Genomic DNA, 17,430 nt, shown 5'->3' on the forward strand with positions numbered 1-17,430 from the left:
CGATGTCTTCATTAAACCCATCTTTGTAGCACTCCATCAGGACTTCTGGGGACCAGCCATGCATGTGGCAGGCCAACTCACGAAACTCCTGGGTGTATTCTGCTACTGATTTATGGTCGTCTTCCTCGTCCTAGTCTTGCGTTCAGCTAGAGAATCCTCAAACCACGTGCTGAGTGCTATCATAAACTGGTTGTAATCCCTCAGTTAAGGGGCATCGTTGTGAAGAGTCACCATCCAATCTGCTGTGGCCCCTTCCAGGGCCATGGTGACACATCTCACTTTGGCTACCTCTGAAGCAAAGTTCTCTCCATATTCCTGCATGTGATTCCAAACTTGAGCTAGGAAGAATCCCAGCAACCATCTGGCTCGGACCGTTTTCTCTTTGAGCTGCAGCTCCTCCAGCCACTCCGTCTCCTCATGGCAGAGATGTGGCTGGGGGGGGGGAGGTTGACCCCAAGGCTCTCCAGTCTTCCTGGTTGCTCCCGTGGGTTGACATTATGTGCTCAGCCCCCTCAGTGGACTAGGTCTCCAGGTTGGCCGATCTTGCTTAATGTCAGGCCTGCCTCTGTTCAAAACCCAAGAAAGAAAACCCCCGACTCCATTGAGGTAGTGAAGAGGTACTTTTATTGAGTTTGAAATTATGGCGGAGAAAGCAAAGCAAGATCTGATTCAAAAGCACAAAAGTTACAAGTTGAAAGTTTCCCCAAAACGCTTCCCCCCACCCAGGGACCCAGGCTGAATGTTCCTGGGGGGAATGTTGATCCCATAATACCATATAATACCATGTGAAACTCATCTTCAGGTCTTTTAGTCCATCTGGAATTACAGGACGGTTGGCCTTGCTTAGTGTAAACAACTCCACTCAGCAGTGCAATAGTTCTTGAGAGCAAACCTCCCTTTTAGTTCACATGGGTCTTCACCACACCAGCTCACTTCCCAAACCTAAATGCCATGCCCCGCCCCACCATTACTATGACAGCCGATAGCAAGCATGCATCAAAGGAAAAACCCATGGTGGAGATCCAGCTTGTAGTGGAATGGAAGGACTAAAAAACATTCCCAGGCCAGTCAGAGACAGTTTATTGCGCAAGGTTCAGAGCCAGATTTGTACCTGAAGCTTTGAACAAAGAAAGAACTCTGATACAATGGTTTTTATACATTTCTAAGACAAAGATCATACATTTTCATTTTCATTTACAGTGAGATCATACATTTTCCATATATGGTTAATCATGAGATCATACATCCGATTTTCCTTCTATGGTTACATACACTGTTAATAAGTTCATCTAATTACTTAAGGCATTAATCTTAGTTTACAAAATTATTTTAGCCACACAACTTTTCTTAAGTGCTCGGAGTTGCTAATGGGAGAGTTACTACTATCCTTGGGTAAATTCATTGGATTAAGTAACTCTTTGTAACATATAGGTCTTTGTGTCATTCACAGTCAGGTCACTCAGATGTTTTTCCATATAGCAGTCCTTTCCGTGACATCTAGGTCTCAGAAGATATATTACCACTTAAAGGGGTTTAGCTGTTTGTTAATGTAATTTCCAACAAGCACTTTCCTCTCTTATAATAATGTGAATAGATAGGGTCTCTCAGAGTTCATGTATCCAAGCACGTCTTCCCCTTATAATAATGTGAATAGAGAGGGTCCCCCAGAGCCCATATATCTGACTCTGTATGATTCCTATTTTATTCACATTATTTCTTTTATCTACATTATTCTTTATTTGCTATTTACCTCAAGTTGACAGGATCCCTGTAATACTTAGGCCTGACTCCCACGCTACCAGGCATCACAGCCTCCTCCTCCTCTATAACTTTTGAAGATCTCTGAACCTCATGTGGGGAAAGAGGGCAGGGCATGCATCTCTGGGCTCCATGACTATGTCGTGGAAACAGCTGTTACTTTGACTGTGCCCAGGATTCATCCCTGGGCCATGCAGGGGATTTGTGGAAGCAGCTGCCATTTTGCCATGCCTGCCTCTACGTCAATATGGTGGCTGCTTCTGAGTCACAGAGTGGGACAAGCTTCTGTTTTGCTACCTTAACACTTTGTAGACTATGTTAAGGAGTTGTGAGTGCATTGAAAATGGTGGCTGTCTCCGGGAGACCTCCAAACACGCAGGCCATGTGTCCCTGCGGTGCATGAGAACTCAATAAATACTCCTTGTGCTAGTGTTGTGCTGCAGCTGCCAAAAAAAGCAAATGCAGTCCTAGGCTGCATCAACAGAGGAATAATGTCAAGAAAACAAGAAGATAAGAGAATTGCTTTACACAATGCTGGTGATACCACACTTGGAATACTGTGTCAAGTTCTGGTCACCATGATATAAAAATATTGTTGTGACCCTGGAAAGTGTGCAGAGAAGAGCAACAAAGATGAGAAAAAGTCATTAGGAGGAACATGATAGCTGTCTTCCAGTACTTGAGTGTCTGTCACAAGAGTGGATTGACTTATTCTCTAGGGCACCAGACAACAGGACAAGCAGGAATGGGTCGAAGCTTGTTAAAATAAGATCCAACCTAGAAGTAAAGAGAAATTGTCAGTGAAAGCAATTAATTAATGCAATAGCTTGCCACCAGGTTTTGTGGGTGCTCCATCACTGGAGGTTTTCAAGAATAGGCTGAATAACCATTTGAGTGGGATGGTATAAAGCTCCTGTCTTGAGCAGTAGGTTAGACTAGAAGACCTCCAGGGTCCCTTCCAAGCCTATAATGCTATCATTGTTGGCATCCTTCAGTCTCAAGAGACTATGGTATCGTGCTCTGGAAAGAGGTCCTAAAACAGCATCTAGTGTGATTAAAAAGGCCAATTCGAGAGTGGCAATCCCTTCCACACTGAGGGCAGATACATTCTGTCCCTTGCCCAGCCCCCAGATTTGGCTGGTTCTGGGACTGCCTCTTTGCCTCAGCCTGCCGAACAAGGGTCTCTTCGAATTGGAGAAGGCCATGCTGCGTCTTTAGCCTCCAAGCTGAACGATCAGAGGTCAAGGTTTCCCAGTTGTTAATGTCCATTCCCAGGGCCTTTAGGTCCCTCTTGCAGATATCCTTATAATGCTAGGTTTCCATGAATTTAGAGGCAGGTTAAAAGGTAAAGGTAGAAGTTCCCCTCGCACATATGTGCTAGTCATTCCCAACTCCAGAGGGCGGTGCTCATCTCTGTTTCAAAGCCGAAGAGCCAGCGCTGTCCGAAGATGTCACCGTGGTCATGTGGCCGGCATGACTAAATGCCAAAGGTGCACAGAACGCTGTTACCTTCCCACCAAAGTGGTCCCTATTTTTCTACTTGCATTTTTTACATGCTTTCGAACTGCTAGGTTGGCAGAAGCTGGGAGCTCACCCCATTACACAGCACTAGGGATTCAAACCGCTGAACTGCTGACCTTTTGATCGACAAGCTCAGCGTCTTAGCCACTGAGCCATCATGTTAGAAAATTTTAATTACAAACTCCATTTTTAAAAAAAAAAACAAAACAAAAAGTTGTAATGACCTTCAACCCTCTTTTTAAAAATTCATCTATCAAAGCCCATAAGTCCTCCAACTCCCTAGGAGTCATTGAATAGATCCCCTAAGCTCCGCTGAAGATGTTACCTAGCCTGATAACAAAACATTCAGAAACCAACCCACAAGCTCGGAGAACAAACCTTCACCTTCAGTCATTGAATAAAGTTTGGGTTTAGGCAGCTTAGCACCTAGCAGGAGTACTGTAGAGCAGGGGTGGATTCTAAATTTTTTTACTACTGGTTCTGTGGACATGGCTTATTTTGTGGGTGTGGCTTGATGATCATGTGACAATTCTTTAGGATTTAGCAGAGATACTGGTCTACCAGGCTTTTAACTGCTTGCAGATCTGTAGCGGTCATTTGTTTTTGGAGGCACTGGTCTACCCATTTATTTTTGCAGGCACCAGTCTACCCATTTATTTTTGCAGGTACCGGTCTACCCATTTATTTTCTTTTAACACTGATCAGCTGTAGGGCAGCCCTTTGAAGCCCCTGGGCAAGAGTTTAAACATTTTTTTTCCCTCTAGCTGATAGCTGATTCTCAGGAGGCAGCAATAGATTGGGGGTGGGGCCAAATAAAAGGTAAGAATAATGCAGGGGTGGGGGGGACCAGAACCGGTTTGGTGACATCATATCGTCACTGCTACCGGCTTGGTGGAACTGGGCTGAACCGGGAGGAACCCACCACTGCTATGGAGCAGTCAGTTGGCCAGTGGGGTGGGAGCTCATCTGAACCCTTCTCACTAAACATGTCCTGCAAGTCCCAGTACTCCTATGGAATTTGAGGGTCAGCCTTCTTTTGCTCTTGCATTACATCCCCCATCTCCTGCCTCAGCTTTGGGGTCCCTGGGTCCCTTCCCCAGCACTTCTTTTGCTTTAGTCCTCTGGAATTTAAGCAGCTATAGTACCTCCTCCAGTTCACTTAGGGGTTCCATTTCCTTAGGCATGCTAATCCTAGAACCAGGGGTCTCTCTACACCCAGCGCTACGATGAAACTGTGTGCCCCCCCCTTTGCATTTCTATCAGCTCAGTGATCAATGTCACTGCAATACCCCCTGCTACAGATCTACCCAATGGCAAAATGGCACCAGCATCTTGAGTGGTCAAAGTCTCATCCCCAGCTGCTCAACCAGGGCAGGGTTGTCTAGGCACTTGGTGCACCCTAAGTCCAGAAGGGCCACTAAGTTGGCTTTTCGTCCTGAGGATTGGACTACAAGTTCAATGCGGACTGTCACCAGAGTGATTGGGCCACTTACAAGGGGATTGAGTCAGTGTCACACTCCCCAGGATCTCTGCTGGGCTAGTCGGAGTTCTCTTGTCACCTTTCCAGGGGATGGGGTGAACTCTATGACCTCCACTCTTTCCAGGGCTGTTTTGTAAGCTCCTGGTGGCAGTTTGGTGGGCTTCTTGATAAAAACCCAGGGTCCTCTTTGGGCAGGATGATTGAATTTCCATTTGGCGGCATAGTGTTCCTCCTTCTCACACTTGAAGCAGGCAATGGAACATACCCACTGCTTAGAGAGGGCTGTAAAAATACTATGAAGTGGTATATAAGTCTAAGCGCTTGTTGCTATTTCCACCACTCCCATCCACTCAGAGAAATATTCTGGGAGATCTGGATGAAGCCTCCCCCTCAATCTCCTCCTGATCACTCCATTGAGCCGACTGCTCAATGTAGTCAAAGTATGCTTATGCTGTTGCAACCATTTTTGCTTCTCGGCTTGCCAACTCCCTCGAGCCGACATCATGTGCATGATCCCCGCGGTAGAAGTGATGTCTTCTGTGGGTTGACCACGATTATAGATTCTGCCTAATGTCAGACCTGCCCCAATCAGATCACTTAGGAATGAAAAACCCTTGAAGTTACTTTTATGAAGAGATGGTTGATGCAGTAAAGTCAGACAGAATCTGAGTTTCCCATGCATCAGTACAAAAGTATTTCCTTGATTCCCATCCCTTCCCCTCCATCCCCAGTCCAAACCCAGCCAATGAGATGCTGCCAGGATATTTTGGGAATACTGAGGTGTTTGAGCTGGTAACTTACCACATTCAGAGCAAACGGCCTTGAAGATGGCTGGCATGGACTAGTGTTGCGATGATCTGCTTTTCTTCAGTTGTCATTCTCCCCTCCTGAATTCCCACACAGCATGCATACAAGTTTATCGCACTTTTCTCCCCTGCATCCCTCCCGCCTAGTCTTTTGATGGGAAACCTCCGAGATGCTCCCGCTGTAATACATCTGAGCTGTTTAAAGAGGATGTATAAAAGGGCTTTAACAAACTACAGTGAAACACTGGGTGAAATCCACATATGAGAGCATAGCCCATTGTCTCTCAGAGAGTTTGCGGTAGGTGTAGAAACATGGCTGTAACTCTCCCTTTATGTTCTTCTGAAGCAACACCACCCCCTTGACTTGGTCACTGGCATCCACTTGTATTACATAGGGCTCATCTGGGTCAGGGTGTTTTAGTACTGGTTCAACAACAAAAAGGCATTTGAGCTCCTTGAATGTGGCTTGGCATACCAGTGACCAGCTTAGGGGTTGGATGGGCTGGGGCTTAGGTTATTATTATTATTATTATTATTGTTGTTGTTGTTGTTGTTGTTGTTGTTATTATTATTATTTATTCAATTTATATACCGCCCTTCTCCTATTGGATTCAGGGTGGTGCACAGCCAAGGATAAAAAACATACCAATACAAAATTTAAAATCAATTAAAAGAATTATACAGCTTTGGCCCACAATTTAAAACAATCCAATTAAAACCCAATTTACACTTAAAAAGCTAAAAAGAGGTGGGGGGGTTCACGCCAGCCTTGCTTGATGGAAAAGTTTTTAGGGCACGGTGAAAGGCCTGGAAATCTGGTATCCTTCGTATCTCGGCAGGTGCTGCCACAGAGAAGGCCCTCCCCCTGGGGGTCGCCAGCTGACATTGCCTGGCTGACGGCACCCTGAGGAGTCCCTCTCTGTGGGAGCGTATTGGTCGGTGGGAGGCTATCGGCAGAAGGCGGTCTCGCAAATACCCAGGTCCGATGCCATGGAGATTCCCATTTGGTTTTCAACAAGTTCGTGATTGGAAGGACTATCTAAGAGATTGCAGCCTCACTCCCCACTCAACGACCAGTTGTTAAATGTGCCTGGCTTTCCCATTGATTTTGCTTGTCAGAAGGTTGCAAAAGGTGATCACATGATATGGGACACTGCAACCATCTTAAATATGAGTCAGTTGCCAAGTGTCTGAATTTTGATTAGGTGACAATGGGGATGCTGCAATTGTTGCAAGCCTGAAAAAATGGTCGTGTCACTTTTTTTCAGTGCCATTGTAACTTCATATGGTCATTAAATGAACTGTTGTGAGTTGAGGACTGCCTGTAGCGATTTTCTAAGTTGCCTCTAAATTCACAGAATCACAGCATCATAGAGTTGGAAGGGACATTGGAGTCTTCCAACCTAACCCCCTGCTCAAGGCAAGTGGGGGCACCCGCCATCTGGAACCAGCTCCCCCCGGAGATACGGAGGATCCCGGACCTGCGCTCTTTCCGCCGTGCCATCAAAACATTTCTTTTCCAGCAGGCCGGCCTGGCCTAACCTCTCTTTTAAACTTTTTAAAATTTCTAAATTTTAAATTTGTCTTATGAATTTGGGGTGTTTTAAATTTCGTTTTCCGGGCCAATTATTTAATTGTATTTTAAATGCTTTTTTAACATTTGTATTATACGTATTTTATTTGGCTGTTCACCGCCCTGAGTCCTTCGGGAGTAGGGTGGTATACAAATTTAATAAATAAATAAATAGATAATAAATAATAATAAATGATTGTCCAGTTTATTCTTAAAAAACTCCAGTGATAGAGCACCCACAAGCCCAGAAGGCAAGCTATTCCATTGATGAATTGCTCTCACTGTCAGAAAATATCTCCTTAGTTCTTGGTTGGAGCTCTCTTTAACAAACATCCACCCATTACTTCTTGTCCTGCTCTGGTGCCCTGAAGCAGGGTCCCCAACCCCCAGGCCACACAAAATTGGGCTGTGGGGAAGGTGAACCGGTAACCACAGGCACGCACACCGTCTTGACACTTGCACGAGTGGAGCTGCAAGTGAATCCACGTACGTGCAAGCCAAGTGGCCCAATTCCCCTCTCCCCACCCCCCCAGCCGGGCCACCAAGGCGCAAAGGTTGGGGACTGCTGCCCTAGAGATTAAGTCAATTCCCTCTTCTTTGTGACAGATGCTCAAGTCCTGGAAGACAGCTATCAAGTCCTCACATGCCTTCTCTTCAATTGCCTAGATCAGGTATCGGCAACCCACAGCTCTGGAGCCACATGTGGCTCTGTGACCCCACTCCTGCAGCTCCCTGCCGACCCGGTTGCATGACCTGCTCTCCATCCCAAGATTCTGGCCCAATCCCGCAATGGCTGATGCCAACCTCTCTAACACAAGGGCTGGCGCAGTGGGAATGGGATCCGGGAGGAGGGCACGATGGAAAGGGGGCAGGCCCGCAGCTGAGCAAGCACAAGCCATGGTGGTGGCTTCCCCAAAGACAACCCTCCTTCTCACGTGACCCCCTGGCGGGCAGTTGCGGGGCTGGAAGGGTGCGCACAAGTGGGGATACCCTCAAGCGAGTGGCCAGGCCCAGGCTCAGCCAAAGCACATCAAAGGTGCAGAGCGGAGGATTGATTGGCTGATGGGCGAGAGTCTTTGGCAAGGGTGCTCTGGCTTTCTCCGAGCCTGATTTCCGGGGTGGGCGTGTGAGGTTCGGTGAGGCCAGCTGCCTTTTCCTGCTGCCCACCCCTGGGATCAGGCTCAGAGAAAGCTGGAGTGCCCTCACCAAAGATGCTCACCCATAACCCGGTCAACCCGCCCGCTCTGTGCCTTTGCTGCGCTTTGGCTGAACTCGGCCGCTCCCTTGCAGACAGTATCCCCGCTTGTGCGTGAGAGAGGGTATCCTCGCTTGTGCGCGTGTGCGTGAAAGAGAGAGAAATGAGAGAGACAAAAAGGGAGAAAAAGAGAAATAAGAAAATGATGGAGGGAGAGAATGAGAGAGAGGAAAAAGAGAGAGAAACAAGTGAGAGAGAGAGAGAGAAGGGGGAGAAAGAGAGAAATGAGATAGAGCTGGAGGGAGAGAACGAGAGGGAAAAGAAAGGGAAACAAATGAGAGAAAGAAGGAGAAGAAAGAAAAAGAAAGAGAAGGGAGAGGGAGAGGAAAAAGAGAGAAAAACAGAAATGCGATGGAAAGAGAGAGAGGGAGGGAGGGAGAAATGAGAGAAAAGGAGAAAAAAGAAATGAGAAAATGATGGGAGAGAAAGAGGAAAAAGAGAAAGAAATGGGAGAGAGAAGGGGGAGAGAGAAATGAGAGCTAGAGAGAGAATGAGAGAGAGGGAAACAGGAGAGAAAGAAGGGGAGAGAAAGAAAGAAAAAGAGAAAGAGGGAGAGGAAAAATAGAAATGGGAGGGACGGAGGGAGAGAGAGAGAGAGACCCATTTCCCACAGAAAACACTGGGAGCCACAAAACCTGGGTAGCCATGACTGGGGGGGGTCATGTGACTTAGTGGGAGTGACATTGAGTTGGCCACACCCACCAAGGTTTTGTGGCTCCTGGTGTTTTCTGTGGGAAACGGGCCCAAATGGCTCTTCAAGTGTTTAAGGTTGTAGACCCCTGGCCTAGACATACCTAAGTCCTTTAACCCATCATCATATGGGGGGGGGGAGGGTTTGGCATGGGTGGCCTGGCTGAAGGGCCTTCAGATAAGCTGATGCGGGGCCTTGGGGCAGCTCTGCAGCCCATGCCTTGCTTTGTCCTCCATCAGCTCGCATCAGAGGGACAGAGAGTGAATTGAAATTGAAAAAATTAAATGTATCAAGAGGAGGGGAGGGAAATTGGAGGAGACAGATTGGTCATAGAGATGCAGAACACATGAGAGACAGATTACAGCTAGCTGAACAATTGTAGTGTGTTAGAAACCCACTGTGTGGAAATCGAGATTTGAGAAAAGGGATTTATGTTGCCTTTTTTATCATTAAATTTATTTATTATTAAAACTTGTTGCATATCTCAGTTTGAGGTGACTCTGAGCATCTTGCCTTGCCCTAATGTTCATAGCAACACTGACAATACCCATTTTTTCCCTTGTCAAAAGCTATTGAGGATTCTTATTCAATGCATTTTTAAAAATGAAACATTTTCCAGTGTACATTTTTTTCTCAAATTGCCATCACCAAGAGGGATGCAACAAATACGTCAACAATATGGTGCTACTACCACCCAGCAGCCATCAAAGCCTAACAAGTGGGCACTTCAAAAAAAGAGAGATCCCGGCAGGAGTTACTAATAAACTTGGAGGTGCTGTGATCAAAACCAGAATCCCTTTTCTCCTCAACTCAATATCCCTACAGGTCTTCTCCATCAGGCTCATCTGCAAGGCAGAACAGCCTCTACATGTGAAATTTTACACTGCTTCTTTTCACTGGGCCTTGGGCCAACTCCCCACACCCGTCACCCATCGTACACTTGCATTTTGAAGATCTCCCGGGGGCAGCTGTCATTTTCAGTGCACCCACAATTCTTTACAGTGGTCTGCACAGTGTTAAGGTAGCAAAACAGCAGTTTCTCCCTCTCCAATATTACAATGACCCAAAAGCAGCCGACATTTTGGCCCCGAGGCAGTTGTGGCAAAATGGCAGCTGCTTCCACAAGTCCACTGCATGGTGCAGGGATGAATCCCGGGCACACTGGAAATAGCAGTTGCTTCCATGACACAGTCATACCACCCAGGGATGAGTGGCTTGCCCATTTTTCCCAACAAGGTAAGGAGTTGTCGTCTGTGAGGCCTGTTGGGGTGGGAGTCAGGCCTAAGGACTGCAGGGACCAAGCGGGAGTAAAAAAGCCTGTTGGGACCCCCAAGGGCAGAGGGGGGAGGACCCCACAGAGGGGTAGAGATGGATTTTGGAATGAAAGCCTGGGACTGCGCTATGCCTCCAACTCTGAGATAGTCATTTTTCTGCTGAACAACTTGCATATTTGTTTAACAGCTTTATCAGGAGGAGAACGGGTGGGGTTAGTTAAGCAAAGCAGTCTCGTTTAATGGTCATTGCAACATGCAACCATAATTGGCAGGCCCCACTAGAGTTGTACATCAATGACTACTTGTATGGTGGCTGGGGAATTGTGGTGCTCAAAATCTGAAGGACATTTAGGTAGAAGGTGGAAACTCCACCTGTGGGAATTCCATAATCAATATACAAAAAAACCCCACCCAAAAGCCTTTTTGAGGAATTCCACAACTTCTCCAAAAGGAAACAGGTAGTTAGCCTTTATCAAAGTAACATTTTCCATTTTTTTCTCTCCAATTATAGGTCTAATCTTGAGATGTGTTGGCTAAAAAGCATTAGGCCAGAATTCAAAGAGTTCATTTCTCACCTACATTCCCAATGGGAAATCAGAAATGAAATTCAAGCCTTCTCTAAACTTAGCTACTTTTGCCTCATCTACACATCTACTAAGCTTCTTCCTCCTGATGCTCCAAAAGCAGAGCGGTGAGAAAAACTGAGACAAGCGCACCCTGCTCAGCTTCGCTGAGTCACTGAAGCTGCCGGCTCAGGAAACTGGATCCGCTTTTGGAGTGTCTGGCAGACTTGGTGAGCCTGAAGGAGCACGAGGCTGTATGCCCAGAGGCTTCTCTTCTCTGTGAGTTCTCTGGTGTATCACCAGGTTGGAATTCTGTGTGAAACTTTTCCCACACTCTGAACACTCATATGGTTTCTCTCCTGTGTGAGTCCTCTGGTGTGTCACCAGGCTGGAATTCTGACTAAACCTTTTCCCACATTCTGGACACTGATATGGTTTTTCTCCTGTGTGAGTCCTCTGGTGTGTCACTAGGCTGGAATTCTGACTGAAACTTTTCCCACAGTCAGGACAATCATACAGTTTCTCTCCTATATGAGTCCTCTGATGGGTTACCAGGTGGGAATTCTGACTGAAACTTTTGCTACACTCTGGACACTTATAAGGCTTCTCTCCTGTGTGAGTCCTCTGGTGTGTCACTAGGCTGGAATTCTTACTGAAACTTTTCCCACAGTCTGGACACTCATACGGTTTTTCTCCTGTGTGAGTCCTCTGGTGTGTCACTAGGCTGGAATTCTTACTGAAACTTTTTCCACACTCTGGACACTCGTATGGTTTTTCTCCTGTGTGAGTCCTCTGGTGGATTACCAGGCTGGAATTATACATGAATTTTTTCCCACACTCAGGACATTTATACGGGTTTTCCTTGTTATGAGTCCTCTGGTATACCACCATGCTGGAATTCTGACTGAAACGTTTTCCACTGTCTGGACACTCATACAGTTTCTCTCCTGTGTGAGTCCTCTGGTGTGTCACAAATCGGGAATTCTGACTGAAACTTTTCCCACACTCTGGACACTCATATCGTTTATCTCCTGTATGTGTCCTCTGATGTTTCATCTGCTTAGAACTGCTACTGAAACTTTTCCCACAATCTGGACACTGATACAGCTTCTTGCCTGTGTGAGTCCTCTGGTGTGTCATCAGGTGGGAATTCTGACTGAAACTTTTCCCACACTCCAGATATTTAAAGGGTTTCTCTCCTGTGTGAGTCCTCTGGTGACTTATGAGATGGGAGTTTCTAACGAATTTTTCCCCACAAACTGGACATTCACGCACTTTCTCCCTGGTGCGAGTCCTGTGATGTATCACCAAATTGCTGGCTTGCTAAAGTATTTACCAGAGTGAGAGCATTTGTAGGGCATCTGTCCTATATGTGTCCATCCATCAACAAGAGGAGAGCTATTCAGACTAAATCTTTTGTCACATTTGTAGCATTTCTATGGCTTTTCAAAGTAGTGCTTTTTGATTCAAGTTGTTTTTTTCCTCACAGGTGAGGCCTGTTACTGTCTTTTCTATGTGGCTGTCTAATTGACCTTTTCTCCCCACCGACTTCCAGATATTTCCTTCTTTTTCTAAATAAAAAATAGTGTTCCTTGACTGTTCATGTAAGTTTTGTATACTCTACTTTTTCGAGCTTGAAATCCCTTCTTGATTTTCTCTCGTTTCTCTCTCATCGGCTGAGGAAGATGAAGAATTGTGTGGCTTTGTGTAGGAAATGAAAAATATCTTGATTTCTGGCTTGATTTTCTTTCTTTTTCAATGTTGCTTGTTATTCTATGTTGTCCAGAGTGCTCTTATTGCTATCTCTTTGTCTATAAGAGTCAAAAAAAAGTGTAACTTTAATTGTTTATAAAATGGTTACAGATGATGTGAAAAAAGGAAAAAAAGTCTGCATTACAATGAATGCCCAAACATATCACAATACAAGAATAAACTCTTACATTAATTATGATTCATTTGACACGTGGCAGACTACCAAGATCCAAGTTCAAATACTCATTCAGTCATGAAATTCTCTTTTTGACTTGGGTCAGTAACAAATTCTTAGCAGTGCAAAGGGTTATTTATCATCAAATATATCTGGAAGTGCTGGGGTTAGGTTATATAATTACAGATATATCTGTACAGCGAGAAATACCAATACACACACCTATGAAGGTATATATGTGGAAACTCCATGCATTTTCAGTCTGTAAATTATCCCAAAATAATTACAATCAAAGTTTCTGAAATAATTTTAGAGATGTGAGGGCTTTAACTGATGATAAGCAAATCACTGTGGATTGTTAAAAGCCTTGGTGGTGCAGCAGACTAAAGTGCTATTATGTAGCACCAGCTGCCTGCAATTACTGCAAGTTCAAATCTCACCAGGCTCAAGGTTGATTCAGCCTTCCATCCTTTCGAGGTAGGTAAAATGAGACCCAGATTGTGGGGGCAATAAGCTGACTTTGTATAAAAAAAGAACACCGCTTGTGGGGTGCCGAAAGCCCTACTAAGCAGGTATATACAAAAGTATGAAGGCTATTGCTTAATGCATTGTAAACCACCCTGAGTCTCCGGAGAAGGGCGGCATATAAATCGAACCATAAATAAATAAATTCCACATGACTGTGACTTCCAATTTGCTGCTGACATCTACACTGATTTTGCTTGTCAGAAATTAACCAGGAAGGTCACAAATGGGGATCTTGATTATAGGATGCTGCAACCATTGTAAATGTGAGTTGCAATTGCTGCAACTTGAACCTCAGGGAGCAAATAGTAAGCGAGGACTGCCTATATACAATGGAACATCCCAAAGGTCTCCAATAGCTATATTTTTTTAAAAATTCTAAATTCTTGATGAATGTATTTTATCCTCCTTATGTACACTGAGAGCATATACACCTAAGCCAAATTCCTTGTGCCTCCAATCACACTTGGCCAATAAAGAATTCTATTCTATTCTATTCTATTCTATTCTATTCTATTCTATTCTATTCTATTCTATTCTATTCTATTCTATTCTACTCTACTCTACTCTACTCTACTCTACTCTACTCTACTCTACTCTACTCTACTCTACTCCCATTCCATTTATCACTTGATCTCTTTGTACAAAACAGCAGAACTTCTTCTTCAGGGTAGATAAAAAGCCCATAAAACAACTAAAATTAAAATTAAAACACCTTTGCAGACAGGGCTGTTCACTTACACGGGCAGAGAAAAACGGGGATGCAGCAGTCACCAAAAAGGGAATCTGGGCAGCTAAGAGAGGCAGATTCAGGTGCTGCATCTCCATAGCCGTCCTGAGTCTTCGGAGAGGGGCGGCATACAAATTTAATTAATAATAATTAATAAGCAAGCCCACCTGGACAGGGCTGCCCATTGGGCCACGCCCACCTGGACGCCTCTCAGGTCTTGGTCACCCGCCATTGAGATGCCACTGGGCTCCTCCTAACAGGGTTCCCGCCCTCGGAGGGAGCCCCTCCAGCCACGATCCCTCTCAGTCCAGACCCTCTTCCTCCCCTCCAGACCCTGGGAAGCGGATCCTCCCCAGCAGCCATGAGGGAACGGCGGTGCCGGAAAACACCAGGCGGCCTCACCCTGGGAGCCGATCTGCACCAAATGTGGGGCTGCGGGGAAGGAGAAGGGCTCGGAGGGAGGATTTTAGGGGGACGGGAGAGCCGTTCGCAGAAGCAGCAACCGAGGAGGAGGAGGAGGAGGAGGAGAAGGGGCGGGAGTAGCGGTTCCCACAGGAGCAGAAAAGCTTGCAAGGAAAGGCGGAGAGTCGGGAGGGGGGGCAACTGGGGAAACCCCCACCTCGCTCTCCTTCCCTCCCACAAGGAATCCCTCCTCCCTTCCCGCACCTGGGGATCCCCCCCTCCTCCCTTCTCCTGGTCCCCCCCCCTCTCGCAGCGTCCTCGCCCACCTGGCGCCCCTCCCCGAGAGGGGATCTCCGCAGCCCTGGCTTAAGAAGCATTGGGAGACCAGGAAGGGGGGCAAGGAGGGGCCTGAAACTGGCTCCCATCCCCCCCTTTCCCCCTTTTTTGCCTCTTCTCTAGTCGCAAAAGCTCTCTGGGTTTAACTCCTTCACTGAAGCTCTGCAGGGAGGGGGCGACTGCAAACAATGCCAAAGACAGCCACCCCCAAGGAAAGCCCAAACCCGAGCAATGCCAAAGTCCCCCAACCGCCACAGCAAAAGATCTACACCCCGTCAAGGGAAGGCCAAAAGACCCAAAACAAGGGCCCAGATTAAGAAAAAGATAGTTGCATGTGCTAATCTGCATCTCTAAATGCGAATTAGGAATTCATCGCTAATGAAGATGGGAAATAGAGTTTTTTTGTTTTTTTTAATTTGATTTATATGCCGCCCTTCTCCGGAGACTCAGGGCGGCTTACAATGCGTTAAGCAATAGCCTTCATACTTTTGTATATTTTATACAAAGTCAGCTTATTGCCCCCACAAACCGGGTCCTCAATTTACCCACCTTAGAAAGGATGGAAGGCTGAGTCAACCTTGAGCCTGGGGAGAATTGAACTCGCAGTAATTGCAGGCAGCTGGATGTTAAATGCTGCCTTAGGAGGCATTAGCCTCCTACGCCACTCAGGCTCTGAGTGCTGCAGATGTCATTGGACTACAACTCCCACCATCCTTATGAGTGCATAAGGTTAGATATTGTATTCAGCAAATCGCAGTATCTTAATTCCGGGGTGAAGGATGGTGGGAGTTGTAGTCCAATGACATCTGCAAGAGGAGTCTGGTAGGGTCAGTCACTTTTCACTCATCCGTGTTTTGGGCTCTCATAGACTCACACGGCTCTCCTCCCAGAATTGTGGCGAATCCCTTGTTCTGAGTAGGAGGATCCACTTCCTGCCTTCAGTCTCCTCGGGGTTTTCATCTCTAAAATGAAGCTGCACCCAAAAAGAATTTGACGCCCCCTTTCCACCAATAGAGTTACATGATCCCCAAGGATAAAATAAAATTAAGCAGAAGAGTCATCAGACACCCCAACAAAGCTCTACATCACAATGCCAGCCTAAAGGAGGGCATTTCATGCAACCTCCTTTCCTAACTGCTATCAGCATTTGCAGTAATTTTCAGAGATTTTTAATGGAAAGGGATCTTGAAAATCAAGGGGAAGGAACAAGGTATAGTGTTTCCTTCTTGTTTGATTGGCAGCAACATATTTACCTGTTTAGTGCTAAAGGAGGTTTCAAGCAGCTGTTACTTATTTTAATCTCTGTACCTGTTGGAACCTCTGTTTGGTTGTATAGGAAGTTAGCACCCACCCCTTTCCTGGAAGAATGAAATATTTTAGGAAATATTAAAAAGGCAGAATATTATATTTCCCTGGATGAGAAATGGAGAAACATGTTTTAAAGACAAAGCAGCTTCCTGCCTCCCCCCCCCACACACACCTTTGTTAATGGGCCAGAGGCAGAAACTCAGTCCTTTGTTAAAGGACCATAATCTGCAAAACAATAGGACCCATCTAGGACAGAAACTCATCACATGGCACCTGGGAAGATTACATCAGCCAGCAAGGCTAGCTAAGACCCCCACCCCTTGGGAGTCTGACAACCAATCAGGATACTCTTTCGGGGGCCCAGAAAGTTCAAAGCCAGAGAGAGCATAAAACCGGGGGACTCGCTGTATCTCGCCCCTTTTTTGTTCAGGAACTCAAGCCATGTGATCCTGTCCACCATTAAACCATCTTTCCAAGCAGTCTCCATGTTTCCAGTGTCTTTTTCCCTACTTGGAGCTGAACCCAGAAGGATATTCCTTCCAACAGTTGCTAATAGACTGCACTGAAGCTCCCTACTGTTTATAGTTTGGAGTCTCAGAAAGACAAGCCTTGGGAGAAGTACCCGGCCCTCAGGATTTCTGTTTACAGCTTGCTGGTAATTTTGGAACTCTACTCCTGCAAAAGGTGGGTTTTGAAAAGTATCTTTGGGGGAGCAGCTTGAGTGCTACATCTAAAATATCCAGTTTGTTCATACTTGACTTAGATAAAGAGATTGAAAGGGAACTCATCAAATTTTCAGACAACACCCAGTTGAGGGGAATAGCCAACAACACTTTACAGGGGTGTCAAACTGGCAGCCCATTAGCCAGATGCGTCACGTACAGACCACACCTATCCCGGCTCCGCAAAGGGAAAAAATGTGATACGTCGTGATACATCACATCATCAAGTTTGACACCCGTGCTTTAGAAGATAAGCCAAAGATTCAGAAAGATCTTGATACATGTGAGCACTGGGCCCTTTCCAGCAAAATGCAATTCAGTGGTGAGAAAAATAAGGTCTTACACTCAGGGAAGAAAAGCTAAATGCACACCTGTAGAAGGGGTTGCACCTGGCTCTAGAGCAGTAACTGTGACAGGGATCTAGAAATGCTTACATATGAGCTGGGGGTGTGACGTAATTGCCTAAAAAGTCAATGCAGTCCTAGTCTGCAGCATCAGAGGAGTAGTGTCAAGACCACATGAAGTGTTAGTACTGCGTTATACTGTATTGCTAAGACTA

The 17,430-nt window shown here is 45.9% G+C and overlaps 1 protein-coding gene and 1 long non-coding RNA gene across 4 annotated transcripts; both read right to left on the reverse strand.

The window, feature by feature from the left end:
- Nucleotides 1-1,063: 1,063 nt before the first annotated feature.
- LOC148115782 (uncharacterized) lies at nt 1,064-8,207 on the reverse strand. The gene is made up of 2 exons (XR_015731792.1): nt 5,561-8,207; nt 1,064-2,535 (listed from the first exon to the last, which is right to left on the reverse strand). It is a non-coding gene; the product is annotated as an uncharacterized LOC148115782 (long non-coding RNA).
- Nucleotides 8,208-9,512: 1,305 nt separating this feature from the next.
- On the reverse strand, nt 9,513-15,137 carry LOC117673509 (uncharacterized). Of its 3 annotated transcripts, none has more exons than XM_087884441.1 (2): nt 14,832-15,137; nt 9,513-12,732 (listed from the first exon to the last, which is right to left on the reverse strand). In XM_087884441.1, the coding sequence occupies exon 2, from the start codon at nt 12,059-12,061 to the stop codon at nt 11,111-11,113; it is 951 nt and encodes a 316-aa protein (XP_087740567.1). In that variant the 5' UTR covers nt 12,062-12,732; nt 14,832-15,137; the 3' UTR covers nt 9,513-11,110. The 3 variants fall into 3 exon arrangements, with proteins under 3 accessions (XP_087740567.1, XP_087740568.1, XP_087740566.1); XM_087884442.1 differs by lacking the exon at nt 14,832-15,137 and adding an exon at nt 14,506-14,662; XM_087884440.1 differs by lacking the exon at nt 14,832-15,137 and adding an exon at nt 14,271-14,662.
- Nucleotides 15,138-17,430: the final 2,293 nt, after the last annotated feature.

Source organism: Pantherophis guttatus, chromosome 2, assembly GCF_059756535.1.
Source record: "Pantherophis guttatus breed Tessera chromosome 2, ASM5975653v1, whole genome shotgun sequence".
Classification (NCBI taxonomy): domain Eukaryota; kingdom Metazoa; phylum Chordata; class Lepidosauria; order Squamata; family Colubridae; genus Pantherophis; species Pantherophis guttatus.

Coding starts and splice junctions, on each gene's coding strand:
- LOC117673509 (XM_087884441.1), bottom strand. CDS start 12,061: ATGACACACCAGAGGACTCACACAGGCAAGAAGCTGTATCAGTGTCCA.